Raw genomic sequence first — 27405 nt, forward strand, 5'->3', positions numbered from 1 at the left:
TTAGCACACTATCATTTGAATGATTTTTTTTTTGTGAATACTATTTTATTGATGTAACATCTTAACCAACATTCTCTCCAAAGCAGCTTTGACAAAACACTTTGCACTAAAACCCTTATAATCAAGAAGAAATTCGAAGACTTGATTAAAGGTAAAAATTTTCAATACACATAGGTACTACTCAGTGCGTGTTACCCTGACATGTCACTACTGTTGTTAATGGAAAAAAGTGTGGGAGTGGGTTTGTCAGGATTCCTTCATACATTTTATCACACGTTTTCATTCCATCTACCAACCAAGCAAAGTAGAACAAGTTAAGTAAAGAGTGTCCATTCTTAAATGCATTACAGCCACCTAAAAAGTAGCTCATTTTGAAGAAAGAGATATTTTTATCCTGTGAAATGGTTATCTTAATGGCTAAGAGTTGTTTATACAATCAGTAGTTTTCAAAAGTTTTCATTTAATACCAAAAAAACAGTAATTTCATAATAACATTTCTTTTCTCAAATGGTAGGTGCTGCATTTAGGAATGAAACTTAAATGTCTCAATGTAGAGACAATAAAATACATATCTAAAAGACAGCACAAGGCTTTTCTCCCTCCATTTCAAAACAGCCTGATTGTGTTAATATTTTAGAGGGCTATTTTTGTGTCAAGAGAAAAGATTTATAGTTTTACCTTTAAAACTCCTCTGATTTTCGTAAAGCACCCAACAGCACCCCTAATTCCACAAATGTGCTTCTAGCTCGCTGCTGCTGTTTTGAAACTCAACATCTAAGTTTCTTGAAGTATCTTAAAGCTAAAGCCTCTATCACAAAATATACAGTGGTGTCTTTTTTTGGCAGTGTACAATAAAAACAAATATAAAATAGATTAGCAGCAGGGTGGCCTACAGTAAATGTTTGAGAGCAACTTGTAACCAGAAGGTCACAGGTTTGATCCCAACAGCAGAAAAAGAGTCCAGAGCGTCCTGCTCACTCACTGTGATTATCTCTGGGTAACAGCACCAGCTAAATGCTTCAAATATAAAACTATGGCAGAAAATGCAAATAACCTATAATCTCAAAAAGCTCACACTTTTCCTTCAAGACAAACAAAGTAAATTATCAGGTCATTTCTACTCTTGACTCTAATGAATATGAAAATAATTACATTTTGGAATAAAGGGATACTGCTTCAAAAATGGCAATGAAATAGATGTATTTACATGAGTCTTACTCTGGCCTGTAATGTAAAGGTTCAAAATATATAATTTTGAACTAATCATGATTAAATCCATGATGCTGATGTGAGTAAATGACTGATTCCAGCGCATTTTGAACACACAAACAATAAATAATAAAGCACTGTGACATGTTTACATTCAGAGTGAAAACTTTAAAACCAAACAAAATCTGATAAATAATTCGGACTAAACTAACAAAACTTGAAGAACAGTAACAAAAATAGTTACATTTAAAATGAAAAAAAAGGAAGCATATATTACTCTGTTGCTTTTGTAATGACTGTTAAAATGTCATTTTTTTGCATCACATTCATACCTCACCTATCAAAATATAAAATAAAGACTTTTACTTAATGGAGGTGTGCCATGTTGCAAGCTTAGCATATGAGAACACTGCAACCTCACCAAAGAAAAACAAAAAAGTGAAAAGACATTTAAGATATCATTACAGCATTCTCAGTATTTGAAGTCCGACACCTGGTGAGCTGTTTTCGTGGTTGGCGAAGATTCACCTGTTCGCGTTTCAGTGGTAACCATGTGCCGGGTGATTTTGGTGGTCTTGGTCACTGTGGTGACAGTTCCCTCCTCGGTGGAGGAGACTTGTTGCTCAGACATTTCCTGGGTAGTGAAGTCAAGCCCTGAGGTGTGGAGGCAGAAAGATCCCGAGACGTCAATCTCACCTCCTACCTCCCCTCTCCGCTGGGCTTGAGGAGAACCCTCTGGGGTTATCTGGAGGAAGCCTGGGGGAGGAGAAGGGGGAGGAGGAGGAGGAGGAGTGGAAAGAAGCAGAGGCAAGTAGAGGAAAGGAAGCAAGGAGAGGAGAGAAGGACAGGTATGGAAATCAAGAGTGAAAAGAAACTTAGTCTTGTGTAGCAGAGAAAACAGAAAGTTATTATTAATAATTTATAAAAAAAGAGAAGCAAAACATAAACAAGTATGTATAATTTAGTGCAATACAGTGTAATAAGGTCTATGGTAGTATAGTGAAATAATGATAGAACACAAGTATCAAGTATAAAACATATACAAAACTTATACATAATATGAACATTATTGCTCATTTTTGGAAGATTTGTGCAATTATTCGCTGTCTCTTTTAAATTAGTAACCCAGTGGTTTAATGCAACAATTTAAAGTTTGGGGAACATGCAAAACTGACCTATCACTATCCCCACCCTTGAACGCCACGAGCCAATCACACTTTGTATAGCTACACAATGTGTTCGGACATCCTGCTTATAGACCTCCAAAGAAAAGCTTCCGAAATATAGAGTTTCCTGCAGTTTTATTTAAATATATGCAGTTATAACTTAAAAAATTGGTCAAACGATGTGTATAGGGTAAATGTAACACTGATACGAGGCATCCTGTGAGGCAAGAGAGTGGAGTGCATTTCATCTCATGCCCTAAACCTCACATAAACAGAGCAAAGTGTCTCCTTTGGATTAAGCTGTGTGGCACGTAAAGAAGACAACAAATTAGGATATCTACATTTAAGGTAAGACAACATAGTGTTAGAAAAATTTACTGCAAAGTGACAAGTATATATAACCTCATACATTATGTTGGCAACATCGTGTATAACGTCACCTTGCAGCAAACTTTGCTCGGTAACGTTAGCTTAAGTTAGCCAATAGCCGCTAACATTATGGCCAACTTTAGCTTTGTAATGTTAGATCATCATGTCATCTGTTTAAGTTAGTCTTTTTATTCTTTGACACCTGGACATCAGTGTTAACTTTAGCAAAAGGAACCTAGTTGAGGCCCAACCAATTGAAAACCATTAATGTTAACTTAGCTGTGAAGTTACAAAGAAAGCAAAGGGTGGCTAACGCTAACACCACGACATAGTTATGTCTTCTGTGTGAAATAAGGAGCTTCTGTCCCCAAAAGTTTTGTATAGCATCTTTGGATACGTCTTTGACACTGACAACCACCACTGTTAGTTTAGACAGCATGCCAATTGTTTGTCCGAGTGACTAAGGGGATGGAGGTTAGTGATAAGTCAATTACAAAGTCTAAAAATACTGCTACTTGGTCAGTAATTTCCGCATCAGACACCACCGACAAAAGCCATCCTTTTGCAGCAGTATATGTTGCTGGGCAGTGTCAGTTCACAATGCTGTCGGACAGTGTTAGTTTGACATGCTTCCAGACAACAACATAACTTAAGGGGTGGATGGGTCCAGTGTACACTGTACCATCACCCAGGAGCCTGGTGTTTGCTTCTCGAATGAATGTCAAGTCAAACTGCAACCTTTTTTCTAAACCTAACCAAGCGCATTTGTTGACTGAACTGAACCACAAGCATTTGTTGCACAAAGAAATAAATGTAAATACAAGGTGTTTTTTACTGATGTACTCATGTTTTGAAAGACTCTATTCATCTATTGAACAGAAACTATACATTTCCTGTGAAAATGGATGCGTATTTTGAAAAGGCACAATGCATGTAACAGGCATAAATTGACACAGTGTCCCAGAACGTCAGGCACCCAGGATAGAAAGTGCATCATATTTACAAGTCAAAAATTCACTGGGCATGTGGCGATATGTGATTAGTTGGGAGTGACAATATGTTGGAAAGATGGATGGAAAAATCCCAGTGCAGCAAAGGCTAAGATATATTGACTTTTAGTCCTTAATATAGGTCCCTCTCTTCCCATAATGCAGCTGGAAAGCAGGTGTTTAAGTATAAAATGCAGTGGAGTAATCACATAAAAAGCCCATGTTTGTGTGTATCAATTTTGTAAATAGTAGTTCAGGATAACTTTTCATAACATTCTTTACAAACAAAAAATTAAGTCATGTGCCTCTCTTTAACAAGTACATGAGAAAACATGTTTGACTTGAAATGTTTCCTTCTTACCTGTAGAGTGTGGCTTCAGGGTGAACTTAGGGACCTTGAACCAGGAGGAAGACTCTCTTTCTTCAGACTCTCTGCTTTGGCCCTCGGCCTCGCTCCAAGCCTGGACTTTTCCGGAGCTGAACTCCATAGTAAAACTAGCGGGGGACTCTGAGCTATCCCTGTCCAGCATATCTGTTCTGGCATGAGATGACACGACATCTTCTGAATGCTCCTCACTAAAACTGGTACTGGCCATCTTGCCTGATTTGTATGCCTCTACTTTGCCTGGTGATGAATCCTTTCCCAGTTTCACACTCCTCTCTGTATCCTGCATCTTGCCATATGGAGAGGTTAACTGTACCTTTGGAAGTTTGATCTTGCCACTGAATGTCCCTTTATCATCCTTGGAGCCTTTGTGAGGACTTGCATCTTTTTCACCGTTGAGACTTGAACTTGAACCTTCGCCCTTTAGAGTGACATCAAACGACCCTGATTTACCAGGAGAAAATGACACTTTGGGCATTTTCATCTTCCCTCCCATCTGTTCTCCTTCCCATTCTTTCTCTGTGTTTACAGCAGCTGATTTATCTTTGGACTTCCCAAAGCTTGGCTTCATTTTAATTTTTGGCATCTTGACTTTGACGTCTTCTTTTTCAGCCTCAAATGATGTCTGCTCTTCCAGGAGGCCTGTGCATGCAGTGGACTCATCTGTTTGAGGAGGATTTACCAAGACAAAGACAGCCTTTTTTACTTTGGGCATTTTAGGGCCCTCATACTGAATTTCTGGCCCATAGATATTCATCCTTCCCTCAGGAGAGGAGATGGAGGGTAATGGGACACCAAACTTAGGGACTTTGATTTTCTTGTCTTTTTCCGTTCTGTCCTCGTCTTCATCCTGTGATGTACCAATATCAAACTCTATGTCTGGAATCTTTGGGACTTTGATTTCTGCTCCTGATGACAAGAAGCTACCCTCTCCCCCTGATCCTAATTCAGCGGAGCCTTGTTTGGTTTTAACACTTGGTAATGTAACCTCTGGCACTGTGATGTTAACACGATGTTTATTCTCTTTATGTCCGTTGTGGGTTTCAACTTCAACCTTGTACTCAAATCTTTCTATACCCTTGCATCTGTGTTTGTCCTGACCACCTAACTCCACTTCACCACAGTTTTTGCATATTTTTGTTTCTGCTGTTACATCTATGCCAGTTTTCTTTTTTGGCATTCCAATCTTAAATTTTGTTCCTTTGACTTTAGGTCCCTTTACTTTGCTGCCTCCTGCTGTGTTCAGATCCAAGTCAGGTAGTTCAACTTTTTGCCTGTCCTTCTTGCAATCTCCTCTATGAAGTCCTAAATCAAGCTCCAGGTCTCCCTTCGGACCTGTGATATCTATTGTTGGCATCTTCAGTTTTAGACCTTTGTGGTCTCCTTCAACGTGCATATCAGCTTCCCCATGAGCCTGTGTATCAATGTCCAGATCTGGTGATGTGACCTGTGGCATTTTAATTCTCCCTCCCCCCTCAATGGTTGGTAGGTTGATCTCTGCTTCACCTGATGTATTCTTCGACACTGATATACCCCCCTTTGGAAGTTTAACATGAGGACCTTTGACTTTTCCTTCTGGGACTTCCATCTCTATACCAGGTGCATCAATATCTTTACTTTTACCTTTAGGGAGTGAAATATCAACTTTTGGCATCTTGATATGTGGAAGCTTGATAGTTCCTCCCTCTGCCTCCAGTTTCCCCTCAGGTATGTCAATATCTGCTTTTCCTTTAGGGATAGATATACTCACATTAGGCATCTTGAATTGTCCCCCATCTCCCTTAATGTCTGCCTCTGGACCTTCAATTAAAGATTGTCCTTTAGGAAGAGATATGTTAACTTTTGGCATCTTGAACTTTCCTCCCTCACCCTTAATTTCGACATTGGGGCCTTCAGTTTTTCCCTTTGGCATTGAAACGTCCACTGAGGGCATTACCAGTTGTGGCATTTTAGGTTTCTTTCCCTCAATCTCAAACTCTGCTCCTTCAATTTTGACAGATTTTCCTGTAGGCAGAGACATGTCAAAATCTGGCATTTTCCAATGTGGCATTTTGAGCTTGCCCTCAGTACCTCCCTCTATTTCAACATCAGGACCTTCAATGTTTCCTTTGGGCAGAGAGATGTTGATGTTGGGAATTTCCATGTGAGGCATTTTAAATTTCCCTCCTGTGCCTCCCTCTATTTCAACATCTGGACCTTCAATCTTTCCTTTTGGTAGAGAAATGTCAACATCTGGAATTTTCATATGAGGTGCTCTGAATTTTCCTCTAGTACCATCCTCTATTTCAACATCTGGACCTTCAATCTTTCCTTTTGGAAGGGAAATATCAACTGAGGGCATGCTGAGATGTGGCATTTTGAATTTTCCACCTTCTCCTTTAAGCTCAACCTCTGGACCCCAATCTTTCCTTTGGGCAGAGAGATGTCAACATCTGGACCTTCCACCTTTCCTTTGGGCATAGAAATGTCGAGGTTAGGCATTTTCATATGAGGCATTTTAAATTTTCCGCCTTTACCTCCCTCTGTTTCAATATCTGGACCTTCAATCTTTCCTTTTGGAAGGGAAATATCAACTGAGGGCATATTGAAATGTGGCATTTTGAATTTTCCACCTCCTCCTTTAAGCTCTACCTCTGGACCTTCAATCTTTTCTTTAGGTAGAGAAATGTCAACATCTGGACCTTCAATCTTTCCTTTGGGCAGAGAGATGTCTATATTGGGCATTTTCATATGAGGCATTTTGAATTTTCCTCCTGTGCCTCCCTCTACGTCAACATCTGGACCTTCAATCTTTCCTTTGGGCAGAGAGATATCAACATCTGGCATTTTCATGTGAGGCATTTTGAATTTTCCTCCAGTAACTCCCTCTATTTCAACATCTGGACCTTCAATCTTTCCTTTCGGAAGGGATATATCAACTGAGGGCATGCTGAGATGTGGAATTTTGAATTTTCCACCTTCTCCTTTAAACTCAATCTGTGGACCCTCAATCTTTCCTTTGGGCAGAGAGATGTCAACATCTGGACCTTCCACCTTTCCTTTAGGCATAGAAATGTCGAGGTTAGGCATTTTCATTTGAGGCGTTTTGAATTTTCCGCCTTTACCTCCCTCTGTTTCAATATCTGGACCTTCAATCTTTCCTTTTGGAAGGGAAATATCAACTGAGGGCATGCTGAGATGTGGCATTTTGAATTTTCCACCCTCTCCTTTAAGCTCAACCTCTGGACCCTCAATATTTCCTTTGGGCAGAGAGATGTCAACATCTGGACCTTCCACCTTTCCTTTGGGCATAGAAATGTCGAGGTTAGGCATTTTCATATGAGGCATTTTGAATTTTCCGCCTTTACCTCCCTCTATTTCAACATCTGGACCTTTAATCTTTCCTTTTGGAAGGGAAATATCAACTGAGGGCATATTGAGATGTGGCATTGTGAATTTTCCACCTCCTCCTTTAAGCTCTACCGCTGGACCTTCAATCTTTTCTTTAGGTAGAGAAATGTCAACATCTGGACCTTCAATCTTTCCTTTGGGCAGAGAGATGTCAATGTTAGGCATTTTCATATGAGGCATTTTGAATTTTCCTCCTGTGCCTCCCTCTATGTCAACATCTGGATCTTCAATCTTTCCTTTGGGTAGAGAGATATCAACATCTGGCATTTTCATGTGAGGCATTTTGAATTTTCCTCCAGTAACTCCCTCTATTTCAACATCTGGACCTTCGATCTTTCCTTTCGGAAGGGATATATCAACTGAGGGCATGCTGAGATGTGGCATTTTGAACTTTCCACCTTCTCCTTTAAACTCAATCTCTGGACCCCCAATCTTTCCTTTGGGCAGAGAGATGTCAACATCTGGACCTTCCACCTTTCTTTGGGCAGAGAAATGTCGAGATTAGGCATTTTCATATGAGGCATTTTGAATTTTCCTCCTTTACCTCCTTCTATTTCAATATCTGGACCTTCGAGCTTACCTTTTGGAAGGGAAATATCAACTGAGGGTATGTTGAGATGTGGCATTTTTAATTTTCCACCTTTAAGCTCAATCTCTGGACCCTCAGTCTTTCCTTTGGGCAGAGAAATGTCAATATCTGGACCTTCGATCTTTCCTTTGGGCAGGGAAATATCAAGGTTAGGCATGCTGAGATGTGGCATTTTGAATTTTCCTCCTTCTCCTTTCAGCTATTTCAATCTCAGGACCCCCAATTTTTCTTTGGGCAGAGAAATGTCAAGATTAGCATTTTCATATGAGGCATTTGAATTTTCCTCCTTTATGTCCTCCGTCGATCTATTTCAATATCTGTCAACTTCGATCAATTTCCTTTTGGAAGGGAATATCAACTGAGGGCATGTTTCAGATGTGGCATTTTTAATTTTCCACCTTTAAGCTCAACATCTGGACCTCCATCTTTCCTTTGGGCAGAGAAATGTCAACATCTGGACCTTCAACCTTTCCTTTGGGCAGAGAAATGTCAAGGTTAGGCATTTTCAGATGAGGCATTTTGAATTTTCCTCCTTTACACCCTCTATTCAACATCAGGACCTCTGGTTTTTCCTTTTGGAGGTACAGAGATGTCAACATCTGGCATTTTCATGTGAGGCATTTGGAATTTTCCTCCAGAGAGATGTCTCTGGATGTCAAGGTCTGGGCACCGTCGATCTTTCCATTTTGAATTTTCCTCCTGTGAAATGTCAACATCTCGACCTTCAATCTTTCCTTTGGTCAGAGAGATGTCAATGTTGGGCATTTTCATATGAGGCATTTTGAATTTTCCTCCTGCACCTCCTCTATTTCAACATCTGGACCTCCGATCTTTCCTTTGGGCAGAGATATGTCGACATCTGGACCTTCAACCTTTCCTTTGGGAAGAGAAATGTCGATGTTGGGCATTTTCATATGAGGCATTTTGAATTTTCCTCCCACCACCTTCTATGTCAACATCTGGACCTTCAATCTTTCCTTTTGGAAGGGAAATATCAAATGAGGGCATGTTGATATGTGGCATTTTGAATTTTCCACCTTCTCCTTTAAGCTCAATCTTTGGACCCTCAATCTTTCCTTCAGGCAGAGAGATGTCAACATCTGGACCTTCAACTTTCCTTTTGGCATAGAAATGTCGAGTTGGGTATTTTCATATGAGGCATTTTGAATTTTCCTCCTGTACCTCCTTCTATGTCAACATCTGGACCCTCAATCTTTCCCTTTGGTCAGAGAGATGTCAATGTTGGGCATTTTTAAATTAGGCATTTTGAATTTTCCTCCTGTACCTCCTTGTATTCAACATCTGGGCCTTCAATCTTTCCTTTAGGTAGAGAGAATGTCAACATCTGCACCTTCAACCTTTCCTTTGGGCAGAGAGATATCGATGTTGGGCATTTTCATATGAGGTATTTTGAATTTCCCCCCTATACCACCTTCTATGTCAACATCTGGACCTTCAGTCTTTCCCTTTGGAAGGGAAATATCAACTGAGGGCATGCTGAGATGTGGCATTTGGAATTTTCCACCTTCTCCTTTAAGCTCTACCCCCGGGCCTTCAATCTTTCCTTTAGGTAGAGAGATGTCAACATCTGGACCTTCAACCTTTCTTTTGGCAGAGATGTCAATGTTGGGCATTTTCATATGAGGCATTTTGAATTTTCCTCCTGCACCACCTTCTATGTCAACATCTGAACCTTCAATCTTTCCCTTTGGAAGTGAAATATCAACTGAGGGCATGCTGAGATGTGGCATTTTGAATTTTCCACCTTCTCCTTTAAGTTCTACTCCCGGGCCTTCAACCTTTCCTTTAGGTAGAGAGATGTCAACATCTGGACCTTCCACCTTTCCTTTTGGCAAAGAGATATCGATGTTGGGCATTTTCATACGAGGCATTTTGAATTTTCCCCCTGTACCTCCTTCTATGTCAACATCTGAACCTTCAATCTTTCCCTTTGGAAGTGAAATATCAACTGAGGGCATGCTGAGATGTGGCATTTGGAATTTTCCACCTTCTCCTTTAAGCTCTACCCCCGGGCCTTCAATCTTTCCTTTAGGTAGAGAAATGTCAACATCTGGACCTTCAATCTTTCCTTTGGGCAGAGATAGGTCAATGTTGGGCATTTTCATATGAGGCATTTTGAATTTCCCCCCTGTACCACCTTCTGCGTCAACATCTGGACCTTCAATCTTTCCCTTTGGAAGTGAAATATCAACTGAGGGCATGCTGAGATGTGGCATTTTGAATTTTCCACCTTCTCCTTTAAGTTCTACTCCCGGGCCTTCAACCTTTCCTTTAGGTAGAGAGATGTCAACATCTGGACCTTCCACCTTTCCTTTTGGCAAAGAGATATCGATGTTGGGCATTTTCATACGAGGCATTTTGAATTTTCCCCCTGTACCTCCTTCTATGTCAACATTTGGACCTTCAATCTTTCCTGTATGTAGAGAAATGTCAACATCTGGACCTTCAATCTTTCCTTTGGGCAGAGAGATGTCAACATCTGGCATTTTCATATGAGGTATTTTGAGTTTTCCTCCTGCACCTCCCTCAATTTCAGCTTCTGGACCTTCAATCTTTCCTTTGGGCAGAGAGATGTCAATGTGAGGCATTTTAATATGAGGCCATTTGAATTTCCCTCCTTTACCTCCCTCTATTTCAACATCTTGACCTTCGATCGTTCCTTTTGGAAGTGAAATATCAACTGGGGGCATGCTGAGATGTGGAATTTTAAATTTTCCACCTTCTCCTTTAAGCTCAATCTCTGGACCCTCAAGCTTTCCTTTGGGTAGAGAGATGTCAACATCTGGACCTTCAACCTTTCCTTTGGGCAGAGAGATGTCGATGTTGGGCATTTTTATATGAGGCATTTTGAATTTTTGTCCTGCACCACCTTCTATGTCAGCATCTGGGCCCTCAATCTCCCCTTTGAACAATGAAATATCAACAGAGGGCATGCTGAGATGTGGCATTTTGAATTTTCCACCTTCTCCTTTAAGCTCTACCTCTGGACCTTCAATTTTTCCTTTAGGTAGAGAAATGTCAACATCTGAACCTTCAATCTTTCCCTTCGGTAGAGAAATGTCAACATCTGGACCTTCAATCTTTCCTTTGGGCAGAGAAATGCTGATGTTGGGCATTTTCATATGAGGCATTTTGATTTTTCCTCCTGTACCTCCTTCTATGTCAACATCTGGACCTTCGATCTTTCCTTTTGAAGTGAAATATCAACTGAAGGCATACTGAGATGTGGCATTTTGAACTTTCCACCTTCTCCTTTAAGCTCTACCTCTGGACCTTCAAGCGTTCCTTTAGGTAGAGAAATGTCAACATCTGGACCTTCAATCTTTCCTTTGGGTAGAGAGATGTCAACATCTGGACCTTCAACCTTTCCTTTGGGCAGAGAGATGTCGATGTTGGGCATTTTCATATGAGGCATTTTGAATTTTTTGTCCTGCACCACCTTCTATGTCAGCATCTGGGCCCTCAATCTCCCCTTTGAACAATGAAATATCAACAGAGGGCATGCTGAGATGTGGCATCTTGAATTTTCCACCTTCTCCTTTAAGCTCTACCTCTGGACCTTCAATTTTTCCTTTAGGTAGAGAAATGTCAACATCTGAACCTTCAATCTTTCCCTTAGGTAGAGAAATGTCAACATCTGGACCTTCAATCTTTCCTTTGGGCAGAGAGACGCTGATGTTGGGCATTTTCATATGAGGCATTTTGAATTTTCCTCCTGTTCCTCCCTCTAATTCAACATCAGGACCTCCAACTTTTCCTTTAGGTAGAGAGATATCAACATCTGGCATTTTCATGTGAGGCATTTTGAATTTTCCTCTTTTACCTCCTTCTATGTCAACATCAGGACCTCGATCTTTCCTTGGAAGTGAAATAACTGTGGGCATGCTGAGATGTGGCATTTTGAATTTTCCACCTTCTCCCTTGAGCTCCATCTCTGGACCCTCAATCTTTCCTTTGGGCAGAGAGATGTCAATATCTTCAGTGGCACTTGATTTTCCTTTAGGAAGGGATAAGTCAATGTCAGGCATCTGGATATCTGGTGTCTTGAATTCGCCTCCTTGTCCATCAACCTTTGCATCATGCTTAATATTTGGAAGGGACACATCAAGGTCTATTTTGGGAATGGAAACATCAATTGTTGGCATTTTGGGAATTTTGAGGTTTCCCTCATAACCTCTGATATCAGCTTCTGAGACATCAACCTCTCCTTTGGGAAGAAGAACCTCGGTTTCTGTGGTTTTCGCTGCTGGCAGTGAAAGCTCGACAGAAGGCATCTTAATCTTGGTCTTAGACTCAAGGTAACCACTTGGTTTACCTAAATCTTTTTCTTTAGAACCAAATCCCGGCATGGAGAACCTTGGTAGTTTGATAGTGACATCAGGTGCATGGAAGCCCCCTTTTGCTTCTGCGTCAGCCTTCAGTTTAGCATCAACCTCTCCCTCTAGGAGTTCACCTTTTGGTGATTTAATTTTAAACTTGGGGAATTTCACTTTGTATTTTGTTTTGTCATCCGGGATCTCAACATTGACTTCTGGTTTAGAAATGTCAATTTTCTCCTTTTTCACTTTAATATCCACATCAGGACAAGACAGTGATACATCTGTATGCTTTTTTGATATACCAAATGAGGGCATTTTGATTTTAGGTTTTTTCACCTTGACTTTTCCATCCCCATCAAACTCTACTGAAGGTGCCCTAACCTCCCCCTCCACATGTGGTGGGCTAAGGGAAATGTCTCCCTCGCCACTCTTTGACTTTCCACCAAACCTTGGAAGAGAGAAACTGGGAACTTTGAGGGAGACATCAGGTAAATCAAAGCTGCCACCTGAAGAGGGCCGGCCTCCCTCTGCTTTCAGAAGCTCCACTTCCACTTCGTCACCTTTAGGTTTGGCAAGGCCAAAGTCCAGATCCACTTTTGGAGCTGATATGTCAACTGTCGGTAATTTGACAGTGGGAAGTTTGAGGGATGCACCTGGACCTTCTACACCACTTGTCTCCATGTCTGCACCCTTAACTTTCAACTTGACTGGATTAATATCTCCTTTAAGACCAGGCATCTTCAAATCGCCTGATGCTTCAGGAGCACTGGTGTCCACTTTGAGGCTTTTGTCTTTCAAACCAGTGGGAAGGCTGAGATCAAGATCAAATTTTGGGATATTTATGTCAAGAGTTGGCATGTGGAGACCACCTTTTTTACCTGATAGGTCAACCTCTGGCACATCAAACTCTCCCTTTCCAGATAGACCTCCAATATTGACATCTCCCTCCACTTTTCCTTTTGGAACTAAAATGTCAACAGCTGGCATTGTGACTTTTTCTCCCCTCATCTCTGGTCCTTCTGCTTTGACATTTCCCTCTGGCAAGTTCATCTTTGGAAGAGAGATGTCAAATTTTGGCAATTTGAATTTCCCTCCTTTTACCCCAGGACCCTCAATACTGAAGTCTGCGTCAGCCTTAACTTTGGGGAGTGACAAGTCGATGTCTGGCATGCTGATTTTTCCTCCCTTAAGTTCGGGACCTTCAATTTTGACATCAATGCCCTTTGCTTTCATTTTTGGAAGAGAGATATCAACAGAGGGCATATGGAACTTGCCCTCTTTGCCAGCAGGTCCTTCTATGTCAATTTCTCCTCTTGCTTTTTCTTTGGGGAGTGAAATATCAATATCTGGCACCCCAATCTTCCCTCCTTTGATGTCTGGTCCTTTTATTTTGAAATCACCCTCTGGGAGACTCACTTTTGGTAAAGACACATCAAATTTCGGCATTTTGATTTTACCCCCCTTCACCTCAGGACCCTCAATATCAAGGTCACCTTCAACTTTTCCTTTGGGGAGTGAAATGTCAACCGTTGGCAAGTTAAACGTTCCCCCTTTGACATCAGGACCCTTGAGGCTGATATCTACCTCTGGAGACTTAATTTTAGGAAGTGATACTTCACCTTTGACTTCAGGTCTCTGAACATCAATGTCAACTCCCTTTGGTTTGATTTTAAGCAGAGAGATGTCAAGTGAGGGCATGTGAAACTTGCTGCTATTACCACTGTGCCCATCAATGTTAATATCTCCTTCTTCTATTTTTCCTTTTGGAAGTGAAATATCAACAGTAGGCATTTCCATTTTTCCTTTCATATCTGGTCCTTCCACATTGGCATCAACCTTTGAGAGACTCACTCACTTACTTTGGTAAAGAAACATCAAACTGCGGCATTTTGAATTTTCCTCCTCCTTTCACCTCAGGGCCTTCAACATTTATGTCACCCTCAACTTTTCCTTTAGGAAGTAAAATGTCAACAGTAGGGATGTTGACCTCTCCTCCTTTAACACCGGGACCTTTGAGGCTGATGTCTACATCGGGAGATTTTATTTGGGCAAAGAAATATCAACTGATGGCATGTTTAGCTTGCCGCGCCTTTAACCTCTGGGCCTTCGATATTTATCTGAGGTCCCTTTGCTTTCATTTTAGGAAGAGCGATATCAACAGAGGGCATATGGAACTTGCCTCCTTTGCCAACATGTCCCTCAATTCCAATTTCTCCTCTTGCTTTTCCTTTAGGGAGTGAAATATCAATGTCTGGCATTTCAGTTTTTCCTCCCTTCATGTCTGGGCTTTTTATTTTGATATCACCCTCTGGTAGACTCACTTTTGGCAATGAGACATCAAATTTCGGCATTTTAAATTTACCTCCCTTCACCTCAGGTACCTCAACATCAAGGTCACCCTCAACTTTTCCTTTGGGGAGTGAAATGTCACCTTTAATTTCAGGTCCTTCAATATCAACATCAATTCCCTTTGCTTTTGTTTTAGGAAGAGAGATATTAACTGAGGGCATGTGTAACTTGGCTCCTTTGCCACCGTGTCCCTCAATGTCAATATCTCCTTTTACCTTTCCTTTTGGGAGTGAAATATCAACTGTTGGTATGTCCACATTACCTTCTGGTAGGTTCATCTTTGGAAGTGAAACATCAAATTTGGGCATTTTGAATTTGCCTCCTTTTATCTCAGGACCCTCAACACTGAAGTCACCATCTCCTTTTCCTTTTGGGAGCGACAAGTCAATATCTGGAATCTCAATCTTCCCTCCCTTGATGTCTGGGCCTCTTATTTTGACATCATCCTCTGGGAGACTCACTTTTGGTAAAGACACATTAAATTTTGGCATTTTAATTTTACCCCCCTTCACCTCAGGACCCTCAACATCAAGATCACCTTCAGCCTTTACTTTGGGGAGTGAAATGTCAACAGATGGCAAGTTCCACTTTCCCCCTTTGACATCAGGACCCTTAAGACTGATATCTATCTCTGGAGTCTTAATTTTAGGGAGTGACATGTCACCTTCGATATCAGGTCCTTGAATATCAACATCAGCTCCCTTTGTTTTGATTTTAGGAAGAGAGATATCAACTGATGGCATGTGAAACTTGTCTCCTTTACCACTGTGCCCATCAATGTCAATATCCACATCTGCTTTTCCTTTTGGAAGTGAAATATCAACACCTGGCATTTCAGTTTTTCCTTTCACATTTGGTCCTTCCACATTGGCATCACCTTGTGGGAGACTAACTTTTGGTAATGAAACATCAAAATGCGGCATTTTGAATTTTCCTCCTTTCACCTCAGGGCCTTCAACATTTATGTCACCCTCAACTTTTCCTTTAGGAAGTGAAATGTCAACAGTTGGGATGTTGACCTTTCCTCCTTTAAGATCAGGACCTTTGAGGCTAATATCTACATTGGGAGATTTTATTTGGGGCAAAGAAGCATCAACTGAGGGCATGTTTAGCCTTTCCACCTTTAACTTCAGGGCCTTCAATATTTATCTGTGGTCCTTTTGCTTTCATTTTAGGAAGAGAGATATCAACAGAGGGCATATGGAACTTGCCTCCTTTGCCAACATGTCCCTCAATTTCAATTTCTCCTCCTTTAGGGAGTGAAATATCAATGTCTGGCATTTCAGTTTTTCCTCCCTTCATGTCTGGGCCTTTTATATTGACACCACCCTCTGGGAGATTCACTTTTGGCAATGAGACATCAAATTTTGGCATTTTGATTTTACCCTCCTTCATTTCATGACTTTCAACATCAAGGTCACCTTCAACTTTTCCTTTGGGGAGAGACAAGTCAATGTCTGGCATGTTGATTTTTCCTTCATTAAGTTCAGGACCTTTTATGTTGACCTCCGGTCCCTTTGCTTTCATTTTGGGAAGAGAGATGTTAACAGAGGGCATATGGAACTTGCCTCCTTTACCAGCAGGTCCTTTGATGTCAGTTTCTCCTCTTGCTTTTCCTTTAGGGAGTGAAATATCAATATCTGGCATCTCAATTTTTCCTCCCTTCATGTCTTGGCTTTTTATTTTGATATCATCCTCTGGTAAATTCACTTTTGGCAACAGGACATCAAACTTTGGCATTTCAAATTTAACTCCTTTCACCTCAGGACCCTCAACATCAAGGTCACCTTCAACTTTTCCTTTGGGGAGTGAAATATCAACAGTGGGCAAGTTAAACTTTCCTCCTTCAACATCAGGACCCTTAAGGGTTATATCTACCTCAGGAGACTTAATTTTAGGGAGTGACATGTCACCTTTGAGTTCAGGTCCTTGAATATCAACATCAACTCTCTTTGTTTTGATGTTAGGAAGTGTGATTGAAGGCATGTGAAACTTGCCGTCTTTACCACCACATCCTTCAATTTCATTATCTCCCTCTATTTTTCCTTTTGGGAGTGAAATATCAACAGTTGGCATTTCCATTTTCCCTTTAATCTCGGGTCCTTCCACTTTGATGTTGCTCTCTGGCAGGTTCCTCTTTGGAAGTGAGATGTCAAATCTTGGCATTTTGAATTTTCCTCCTTTTACCTTAGGACCCTGTATACTGAAGTCAGAATCACCCCTTCCTTTGGGAAGTGATAGGTCAATGTCTGGCATGTTTATTTTTCCTCCTTTAATTTCAGGACCTTTAAGTGTTCCTTTAGGAAGTCCAACATCACAGGCTGATATTTGTATACTCCCATCTTTTCCAGAGTGAAGGTCAATATCAATGTCTCCCTGTGCTTTACCTTTAGGAAGTGACAAGTTGATTTTTGGCATTTCAAATTTCCCACCTTTGACTTTTGGCCCTTGAAAATTCACATCTCCTTCAGGGAATTTTACTGGAGGGTGGGCGATGTCTACAGACGGTAGGCTGAATATGCCTCCTTTTGCTTCACCCTCGACATTGATATCTCCCTCTAATGTTCCTTGAGGGGGTGATATGTCAATAGTTGGCATTTTAATCTCTGGCTCCTTGATGTTGACATCCCCTTGCTTTGATTTTATTTTAGGGAGAGAAACATCAACCAGGGGCATGTGGAAATGTCCTTCTTTACATTTAGTTTCTATGTCACCTTCTACTTTCCCCTTTGGAAGAGAAATATCAACTGAGGGTCCCTCAAGGCCAATATTTCTTTCGGGCATCTTCATCTTTGGTAGTGATACATCAAATGTAGGCATCTTCAACTTGCCTCCTTTAGCTGTGGGTCCTTCAATGTCTACATTACCCTCTGCTTTTCCTTTTAGAAGAGAGATATCAACGGTAGGCATGTTTATTTTCCCTCCCTTAATCTCACTTCCCGTTAGGTCTAAATCTGCCTCTGGTGTGTTAACCTTAAACTTAGGACCTTCAATGTCTATGTCAGTTCCCTGTGATTTGATCTTTGGTAGTGACACATCTAAAGATGGCATGCTGAACTTTGCTCCTCCTTTGACTTCTGGTCCTTCAATATCAACCTCTCCCTCCTTAGTTTTCATCTTTGGGAGTGAGATGTCAAAAGTTGGCATCTTGAACTTGGCTCCGTCACCACCACCACCCTTGAGCTCCATGTTTCCCTCAGTGTTTGCCTTGGGGAGTGAAAATGAAACATCTGGAAGTTCAGGGTATTCTAGATACACATCTCCTTCAGGTAGCTTCGTTTTTGGGAGAGAAATGTCCACAGAGGGCATGCTGAATTTGCCTCTTTTTAATTCACCACCCCCAATGTTCACATCTCCCCCAACGTTTCCTTGGGGAGCAGAGAAATCGACAGTTGGCATCTTGATCTTTCCGCCCTTGATTTCAGCTCCCTCCAAAACAACCTCTCCCTGTGGTGTCTTCATTTTTGGAAGAGTTAAATCATATGAAGGCATATTAAACTTGCCTCCCTTTCCCTCGATGTCAACCTCACCCTTGGATTTACTTTTTGGAAGAGAAATGTCTACTGATGGCATCTCAATTGTCCCTCCTTTTATCTCAGGTCCTTGGAAGTCAACCTCAGCCCCAGATATCCCCATCTTAGGGAGTCTGACATCGACTGAGGGCATTTTGAATTTTCCTGCCCTCCCAGCATGCCCTTCTGCTTCAATGTCTCCTTCCATTTTGCCTTTGGGCAGAGAAATGTCAAGTGAGGGCATTTCACATTTACCACCTCTCACTTCAGGGCCTTCAATGTTGACCTCCACCTCACCTGTTTTCATTTTAGAGACAGAGATGTCAAATTTTCCACCTCCTTCAATATCAGTCATTCCTGCTTTGCCTTTGGGAAGTGTCAAGTCTACTTTGGGTAATGTGAAGCCTTCTCCTTTGATATTTACTTCTCCTTTTGGTGGCTTAATTTTTGGAGGAGATATGTCAAACTCAGGCATTTTGAACTTCCCATCTCCACCAACATAGTGGCCCATATCCATATCTCCACTGTCTGTTTTCCCCTTCCGGAGAGAGATGTCAGCAGAAGGTAGACTGAATTTCCCTCCACCTTCGATGTCCACATTGGATGATCCCGCCTTTGGCAATGAGATATCAACCTTTGGCATGGAGATTTTCGGCCCTTTAAAAGTGCCCTCTATCTCATCAGGAACTCTGTGTTTGGTGTCTAATTCCAAATCGATATCAGGCACAGAGATGTCAATGGCAGGCATTCTGATTGCCATCTTCCCAGCTCCTTTGTACTCTGGAAGTGCTATGTCGATGTCAGTCTTTCCTTTAACTTTTGGTAGAGAAATATCAACAGAAGGCATCTGAGTAGATGTAGCTTGTCCTGAGAGATCAACTTCCATCTTTGGTTTGGTGATATTTGCCTCTGGGAAACTAATAACATTGCTTCCTTTGATTTCTGCTTCTGGAGGTGTTATGTCAGTATGAGGCACTTTAATTCCTTTGGCTTTCACCTTGATGTCACCATCTATCTCATCAGAATGACGTGAGAGTCTAACTTTGGGCAGTTTCAACTTTGGCATTCTTAATTTTGCATCTCCTTTGCCTATGTCTACATCACCTTTTTCCACAGTTACCTCTGCATCAGCTCCTCCTTTGATGTCAAGTTTAGGGGCTTTGATTTCGGCTTTTCCATGGGGAAAGGATGCCTCAACTTTTCCTGAAGGGAGTACAAACTCAACATCTGGCGTGTTAAGCTTAACCCCTCCCTTTCCCATGTCCACGTTTTTATCACCAGACAAACTGAACTCCACTGACGGTGGCTGAATGTTCACACCCGGAGGCTTCATCTCCACAGATCCAGTTTCCAAAGCTGAGTCTGACTTTGTCTGTTTGGTCTTAGGTAAGGTGATTCCAAACTTGTGTCCTTTTCCCTTGGTTTTCACTTTAGCTTCAGGTATCTCAGGTGGAGATATATTCACCTGTCCCTCGAGTCGTCCTCTGTCCACTTTTCCTCCTGTGTCTTCTCCAGTGTAACCCTTTGTTTTCATGTGGGGAAACCTGGGAAAACCATACAAAGAAAGGAAATAAAGAAGAAGAAAAAAAACCAATATAATATAGCAAAAAATAAGAAGAAAACATTTCCAAATGTCTCATAAATAGGAATGTCCCGATCATGTTGTTTTCCCCCCGATCTGATAAGATAAGAGTAATTTAAATCTGCCGATTTGGAGGCTAGATAATACAGCTGCAGAGTGCACACTTTAAGTTGGCTACTTTGAAGTTAATAAAATCAATTCAATGTATAGCCTATGCTTGACAATACGAACAAATGAGTAGTGCTGCAATGCATTAACATATTATTATCATTATTATTATTCATTTATTTCACAAATAAAGTATAAAATGACAAACCTTCCCCTAAAACTTCTGTGTCTGTCTCAGGGGAGTGTCTGTCTCTTTAGGAGAGTAGACTCTCCAATGTTTTTTGCTTTTATGAAGCCTGAGTTACCTAAATGAACTGTATTCTCTTGTGCTTATTTTTGTTGGCTTTTTGCTCACAGAGCTTATATAGTACATGCAGTAGCGAGTGGTGAGTGTGGTTGTATTGAACTCAGCACCGCTGTCCCTCTCTCCTTGGAGCAGGGTGGAGAAACACTGCAAAAGGCAAAACGTGAGACTCTCTGACTGAACTGACATGAAATAAATGCTCATAACTTAAGTAAATAACGTAAATATATGTCTCATACTGCTTTTTTGTTTATGGTGTGTGGTGTTTTGCGGTGGGTGGGACTCAGCCGCTACTATCAGACACACATGGAGCTTAACAGATGGGAGAAACAGAGACAGCTGAGCAGAGGAGAGATGACGAAGGCTTCACTCTATATGCTAAATATTCTCAATCTTGATCAGTTAAAAAAATGGCTTGACTGGCCACAATCGGATGATTGAGATGGGATTGGGACACCCCTTCCTGTAAAGAATTTTGTATAAAAGAAAAAAAAAAATTCAGATAACCATTTCTGTCTTCAAAATACAGTCAGTAATAGTACTGTATCACACTATTTGGTAACATCATAAAAAATAACACCCTTTCCACATGTTCACTCACACGCACAGCAGGTAGCTGTGACAATTTCCATGAAAAGCAAACGCAGAAAGTGCAGTGCCAACCTGATCCTCCTCTTTGCCTTCCCCACGGCTGCTGCTCCTCCGGCTCCTCCAGCTTCGACCTTCACGCTCCTCCTCTGTTTGAATTTTGGGAGAGAAAACTCCACATCTACGTCACTCATCTCCAGCCTGGGGGGTGTTCCCTCTATCACAAGCTCCTCTCTGCGTTTCTCCTTCAGCCTCTTCAGACCAAAGCGTCCACCTCTCTTCTTCTTGACCTTGAATGGCTTGCTGCCCTTCACACTCTGAAACATGCAAACACATATAAGAATGACAAGAGGGTCACTTGCCAGTCTGCAAATGGAGTATGGTACAATCTGCTGAGGTACTGGCTTTGTGTAGGTTGATTTAACAACTAAAAGCATTGAGAAAATATGAATGGGTTTTAAATCTAATTTGGACTAAATGGTTATATGATTTATGAAAACACACAAGACACACAAGAAAAGAAAAGACACAGAAAAAGAAGACACACAAGAAATAGAAAAGATACAGAAAAAGAAAAGACAGAAAAGAAAAGACACACAAGAAAAAGACAATGCACAGGAGAAAAAGACAATGCACAGGAGAAAAGAAAATACACAAGAAAAAGAAAAGACACAGGAGAAAGAAAAGACACGCAACAAAAAGACACGCAAGAAAAAGTAAAAAAAGAGAAAAAAAAAAACAGACACACTTTTAAATTGGTATTTACCAAAGTCTGATAAACTGAAAATGTGGCTTTACTTAAAACTACATTTGATTACCATTTTGGCCAGCTTGGCTTTGGGACCTTTGACCTCCACACTGGGCACTCGAGGCCGCATGCTGACCTCTGCTCCAGGAATCGTCCTCTTCAGCTGGAAGCTGACCTTATATGGCTCCGCACACTGGAGGATCTTCAGAGCGTCTTCATACTTCACGTTGTCGAAGTAGACCTTTGCACTCAGCAGTTGATCACCTTTACATGAAGAACATTGACAAGTTGTAACACTGAACACACTCACAAGGTATTTTATGAAACTTGGCAAATGTACTGTATCACCATGTATCAATGTATCAGCGCCAGCGTTATCATCATCTTGTCTCAAGTGATGGTCAGGCCATAATGTCTCATCATCATCACACATTATGTTTGCTTTTTGGAAAAAATGCCCTTGTCTGCATTTCCTGTTGTTTGACTTCACAGACACATAACCACCAGCGTCCAGCATTGGTGGAAAAATGTTGATGCTGTCAATTCATTGAAAGACTACCTGGTCCTCGTCTGTTTGGGTTTGAATTCAATGACCACATTCACCAGGACGGACGGTTGTTTTCTTCCTCCTCCTTTTGGATTTACTAAAGCATGTGAACACACCTCTATTTATTAACCTGTGCAATTCTGAATGGTGTGTTACTATTTTAGGCCTCGTGTTTGCAATAAAGGCACAGTATTTTAGTTTCAATTGTGATGATTTGAGTCAATTTTATTAAGAGCATTTGTTTTCTAAATAAACAGGAAATGATTGGAATGAATGGCATGATTTATTTGTCCACTTTTGTGTAGGTTTTTTCAGGAATAGTTTTGAATATTGAAACACGTTTTAAACAAGTGAACAGCATAGTTTTGGGAAACGGGTCTGTCTTTTGGCAGAGGGCGTCATGGCTTGGCATGTTTAGCTAATAGGCTCAGTTATAGTGTGTAAGCAATCAAGAAAAACTGGAATGTCATTATGTTCAAGTGATGACTTGTGTATTTATTAACCAATAACAACAGCAAAAACATCATCAAAAATTGCGTTTCTTAAGAGTTGTATTATTTGTAGTTTTGATCTGGGATCACTCTGTCATGTATTTTGATACTATTGGTCTGACTGTGATTATTTACTGCTCTCAAGTGGCCACAAAGAGAAGCTACATTGAGGCAAAACATGAAGTTAGTCATACAACACAATAATATTTTCTGCCAAAATTCTTTAGAGGTATAAAGAAATGTGGATGGCTTAAACAGACAGACTAACCCTATATTTAACTTTTACGGCAAAAAATGGAACCCCTAAAAACCCAAAATGTCTTAATTAAAAAGCCTCAGCACTTGATCACAAATCCAGAACATACACTCACGGTTGCTCCAGTTTTGCAGTGTACATATTTTTTTATTATGATCATTTTAAAACACTGGGTATATATATATATATAAGTGCTCCCTAGATGAATCAGATGTGACCACAGGTACCTTCCTGTAGACTGAGATGTTTAGCAGCTGGTGAGTCTCTGAGCACGTCTTTAACAAAGATCCCTCGTTGTCCTCCACCGGTCACACTGTAGCCACTGGCTCCAGCCTCCGCCTCTGTCTCCACCACGATTTCCACGGACTGAGTTGCTTCCTCTACACACTAACACACAAAAGACACACACACAAGTTTTAATATCTAATGTGGCCAATAATTTGGCTCAAGAAAATATGAAATGGGCAGATTTGGGGTTAACCTTCAGGAAATTTGGAGCATCAAACATTTTTTTTTGCATTCTGGGGATTTTTTTATTCATCATTGTGTGCCTCTTCTGCCTCTACTTTATTACTTTTTTAACTGCATATGTTCTAAATATTGAGGGGAAAGTGGCCCCTGTATCCCTTCCAAAATCTACACCTATGTCATAAACCAAAGACAAGTTACAAGTTACAAGTTGGTCAGCATTTCTCAGTTGCAGTATATATATAAAATTTGTTAATATTAAAGCTCGCTGCTCTCATTAATCTGCATCACAAAGTGAGAGAGATTGATCCAATTCAACAATAGGACCACTGTAGATTTCTTTGAATTGTAAGTGCTGAACTTAAAACATCTGAGAAAAATAAAACTGTGAATGCATTTGTTGCAATATGCAACTTTAAGGCCATTCATCGCACAAGAAACTGAATGTTCCTCTGTCATTGTATTCAACTTTTCTTTACTTCTCTTTAAAATGTTTTTAAACACAAGGGCTTCAGCTCTGTCTTATATCTTTTTTCACTAGCTCGGGTGCGTGCAGAGTTTACTGTACAGTTATTTGTCACTTCACACTTTACTTCGAAATCCATTTTATCCATTATGCTGTCACAGAGGAAAGGTCACTCTGTTCTTGGTTTACATCCACTTCTCAAGTGACTGACTGAAGAAAATAACTGGAGGAAAAAGTGAATCATGTACTTTATCTACTACTGAAGCGACTCTGTGCATTGTCGTCCATCTCCTATAACATGAGCAATGGTAGTTACAATGGAGGGTAAACTATGATCTCCGGTCACTGAACAGTGATCAGCCACTGATAAAAAGTGATACGTATTTCAGCCTTCACATTCACAGTGTTTATCAGTCTGCTGCTTACTGTCTGTTCGTCTGTGGGCTCTGAGTCCATCTCTGGTTGAGCCAGTTGGCAGGTCGACTCTCTCAGATGACTTCTCTTCTGGCTTAACACCTGCTTCAGCTCTGCATGAAGTTTCTCCTTCTGCACCTGCACACATCGCAGACAACACAGGGTGAGATCACCCACTATGTGGTTAAATATCATGTGGAATGACTCCTTATCAACCAAACTATGTTTAAAAAAGTGCTATTTAAATGTATTTATCAACATCTTTTTTGGTTTATTGCTTTTACCAAGAATCTGTTGTTGTGTCTTCACTCTCATTACTTAATTATGTGCACTAGTGGTCAGTCTTCCAGGATTACAATGATAGAGCTGTTGCCTCACAGCAAGAGGGTTCTGGGTTCTGGGTTCTGGGTTCTGGGTTCTGGGTTCCGGATCTGGATATTAGATTCCGAGCCCTTCTGTGTGGAGTTTACATGCTCCCCCTGTGCTCCGGCATCTTCCAGTCCACAGTTTTTAAATCTGTTATTTTTTATCTTTAGCTGTTTATTTTACTTCCCACCTAAATGGATTTTTGTTGTCTGTTCTATTCATTTTATTTTGTAATGCACTTTGACTTGCAAGTATTAACAAATTATGTTTATTATAAATAAAGGTATAAATAAAGCTTATTATTACTAGAAGGGGTGCAACTCATATCGTTACAGCTGTTAAATTAATAAAATGTGATGACACATTAATGTAATCCAAATTTTCCTTTGCAATAGTAACATTAATGAGTTCGGTAAATCTCCCAATGTCATGCAAGCTGCCTGTTTTAATGCAAAAACTTTTTGCCATTAATTTCATTTTGCAAAACAGTAAAAGCTTAAATATGATAATTTAATTCTTAAAAGTCAATTTTATATGTAGTGTTACATTTGAAAACCTATCTAAAAATGTTCCAGATCTCTGTAAAACCATACTTATTTTAAATGAAGTAAATTTCATGCAATAAAATGTCCACATTATTTAATTATGGTACAAGGCACAAGGCAGATTTATTAGTGGCATTTAATAGTGGCACGAGCAGAAAGAGTTGATGAGCTGATGGTGCTGATGAAATGTATATATTAGGCTTTCTGTTTGACTTTAGCATTTATTCTATGTGAAAAAACAGTTTTAAGATGCCCGTTAGCTGCACGACATTTCTGTCTCTTGTGACAGGCAGCAGCAGCATGGCTTTGTTTCACAAAAAAACTCTTTAACACAGTACTATTCAGTCCATGAATGTGGGTCAGAGTGTTAACACTGACACCTGCAGCTGGTTTCAGATCTGCCTTATTCATTTGTTTTTTGTTGTTGCCTTTGCGTCCAGCAGCTGGCGGGCACCTGCTGCTGCGGCGTAAAAAGGCAATGACTGGCATCTGTGCTGAGCTAGGAGAAATGAAAGGTTGTTTATGTGCTGGACAATGACCTCAGCAGATCGGGCTGGACCATTGTGATCCAGTTTGTATGGGCCTAGTGGCTGCTGGGGTCACAAGGTCAGTCACAATGCTGCGCTCCACTTTCCAAATATATCCAAATAACAACGTAGTTCATAAACATCAACAACATTTAACATTTTCCATATCCGGCTGGAGCTTTTAAAATCCTGAGGACAATGTCTGAAGTCTAAAGAAAGTAAATCACAGTGACGGTGTATACCAGAAGCATCCAGATAAGGTATGCTGAGCTTACTGATGCCGTCAAGCTGAATACTTTTTGCTGTCTTTCCAAGAGTTAGGTGAGAGATTGATACCTCTCTCAAATCTATACATTACGTTAAGCTACAACCATCACATGCTTAACTCAGTTTCACGTGCAGCATGGAAAGAAAGGGGAACAGCTTGTCTGGCTTCATCCAAAGTTAAAAAAAAATCTACCTACCAATGCCTCTGAAGCTCACCTGTTAACATGTGATATATCCTGTGTTTAAAATGCAGACAAATGCATTTGTGTAAAAAAGTAATTTTGCCAGGCTACAGGAAGTTATGTGGTTAACTACATAGATGTATAAAGAGAGCTGGATACAGCATTGGAGGAGGGACTCGTTTATTCTGGTGGAAGTTGCTCAGTGGCGCATAAAACCAAGAAGGCTGTAATTTTCATAGAGCAAGCACAGTTTTGAAAGCAATTTTGAAAAACCTCCCATTTATCACAAAAAAACATTTTTAGGTTCACATGAGGTGGCATTTCAGGCGATTTGAAAAAGCCATATTTCACAAAACTGCAATGGAATGGACACTTTTGTCTTTTATATGATGCTATGGCTATGTGCTTGTCAGTAGGAACTGGCTCCCTCATGATGCAGCAGGAGTTACAAGAGCTGTTATTGCATCACATAACTCTTCAAAAATTGAGTAGATCATTCAGGTTTTGAATCCACACTCCTCTGTGAAATTGTGGACTATCACCTCCCAGAAATCCCTCATACTCACATGAGGGGCTCGCCTTTCCATTATTGCTCGCATAACACGCCTACATCGCCTTCGATTAGAAATAATGACGGCTAGTGCGGTGACTGCAATAAAAATGAACCTGCTAATGTTTTGAACATCAATCACCATGTTTTTTTGGATGTTATCACCAGAGGAGAAGTCGTATAACATCACTCAATGGAAATGCATTCACCTCATCATTTTGAAAATATTGCTTAAGTTTTGTGCAAATCTGTAGTGGCAACCTGCCTACTGTTATAATTGTAAGTACTCAGTAACAAGTGCATAGCCAACAACTCCTCCAGGTTTGGACAGGCCATAAGGCAACTCTGGCAAATGCCAGATGGACTGGCACCCTTGTGAGCTGCAGGGCCATAACATCACTCAATGGAAACGTAGTCATCAGTCAATCATGTTTTATTGAAATTTCGAAAATATTGCTTTAGTTTTGCACAAATCTGTTATGAAAACTCACCTACTTTTTGGTACTTCCTTGTGGAGTTTTAATGCAGGTAGGTCTAGTGTGTGTGTGTGTGTGTGTGTGTGTGTGTATGTGAGTGTGTGTGTGTGTGTGTGTGTGTGTGTGTGTGTCTGTGTCTCACCACTCTCTCGGGGCTCTCCTGTTCGTCTGTGGAGCCGCTGTGGTGAGGGTTGCGTTGTGGGGCGGAAGGGGATCTGCTGG

At 40.7% G+C, this 27405-nt stretch overlaps 1 protein-coding gene across 1 annotated transcript; it reads right to left on the bottom strand.

The window, feature by feature from the left end:
* Nucleotides 1-23: 23 nt before the first annotated feature.
* On the bottom strand, nt 24-24395 carry prx (periaxin). Its single transcript, XM_042486060.1, is given in 17 exon segments — nt 24-1965; nt 4095-6507; nt 6549-7961; nt 8003-8296; nt 8550-8657; nt 8955-9036; nt 9038-9168; nt 9456-11305; nt 11762-14288; nt 14290-14480; nt 14483-14522; nt 14525-15898; nt 15900-19842; nt 20956-21197; nt 21699-21892; nt 23150-23309; nt 24283-24395. Coding segments are annotated over 17 exon segments (15276 nt in total). The 5' UTR covers nt 24313-24395; the 3' UTR covers nt 24-1681.
* Nucleotides 24396-27405: the final 3010 nt, after the last annotated feature.

The sequence above is a fragment of the Plectropomus leopardus genome, chromosome 5 (genome assembly GCF_008729295.1).
Source record: "Plectropomus leopardus isolate mb chromosome 5, YSFRI_Pleo_2.0, whole genome shotgun sequence".
Classification (NCBI taxonomy): domain Eukaryota; kingdom Metazoa; phylum Chordata; class Actinopteri; order Perciformes; family Serranidae; genus Plectropomus; species Plectropomus leopardus.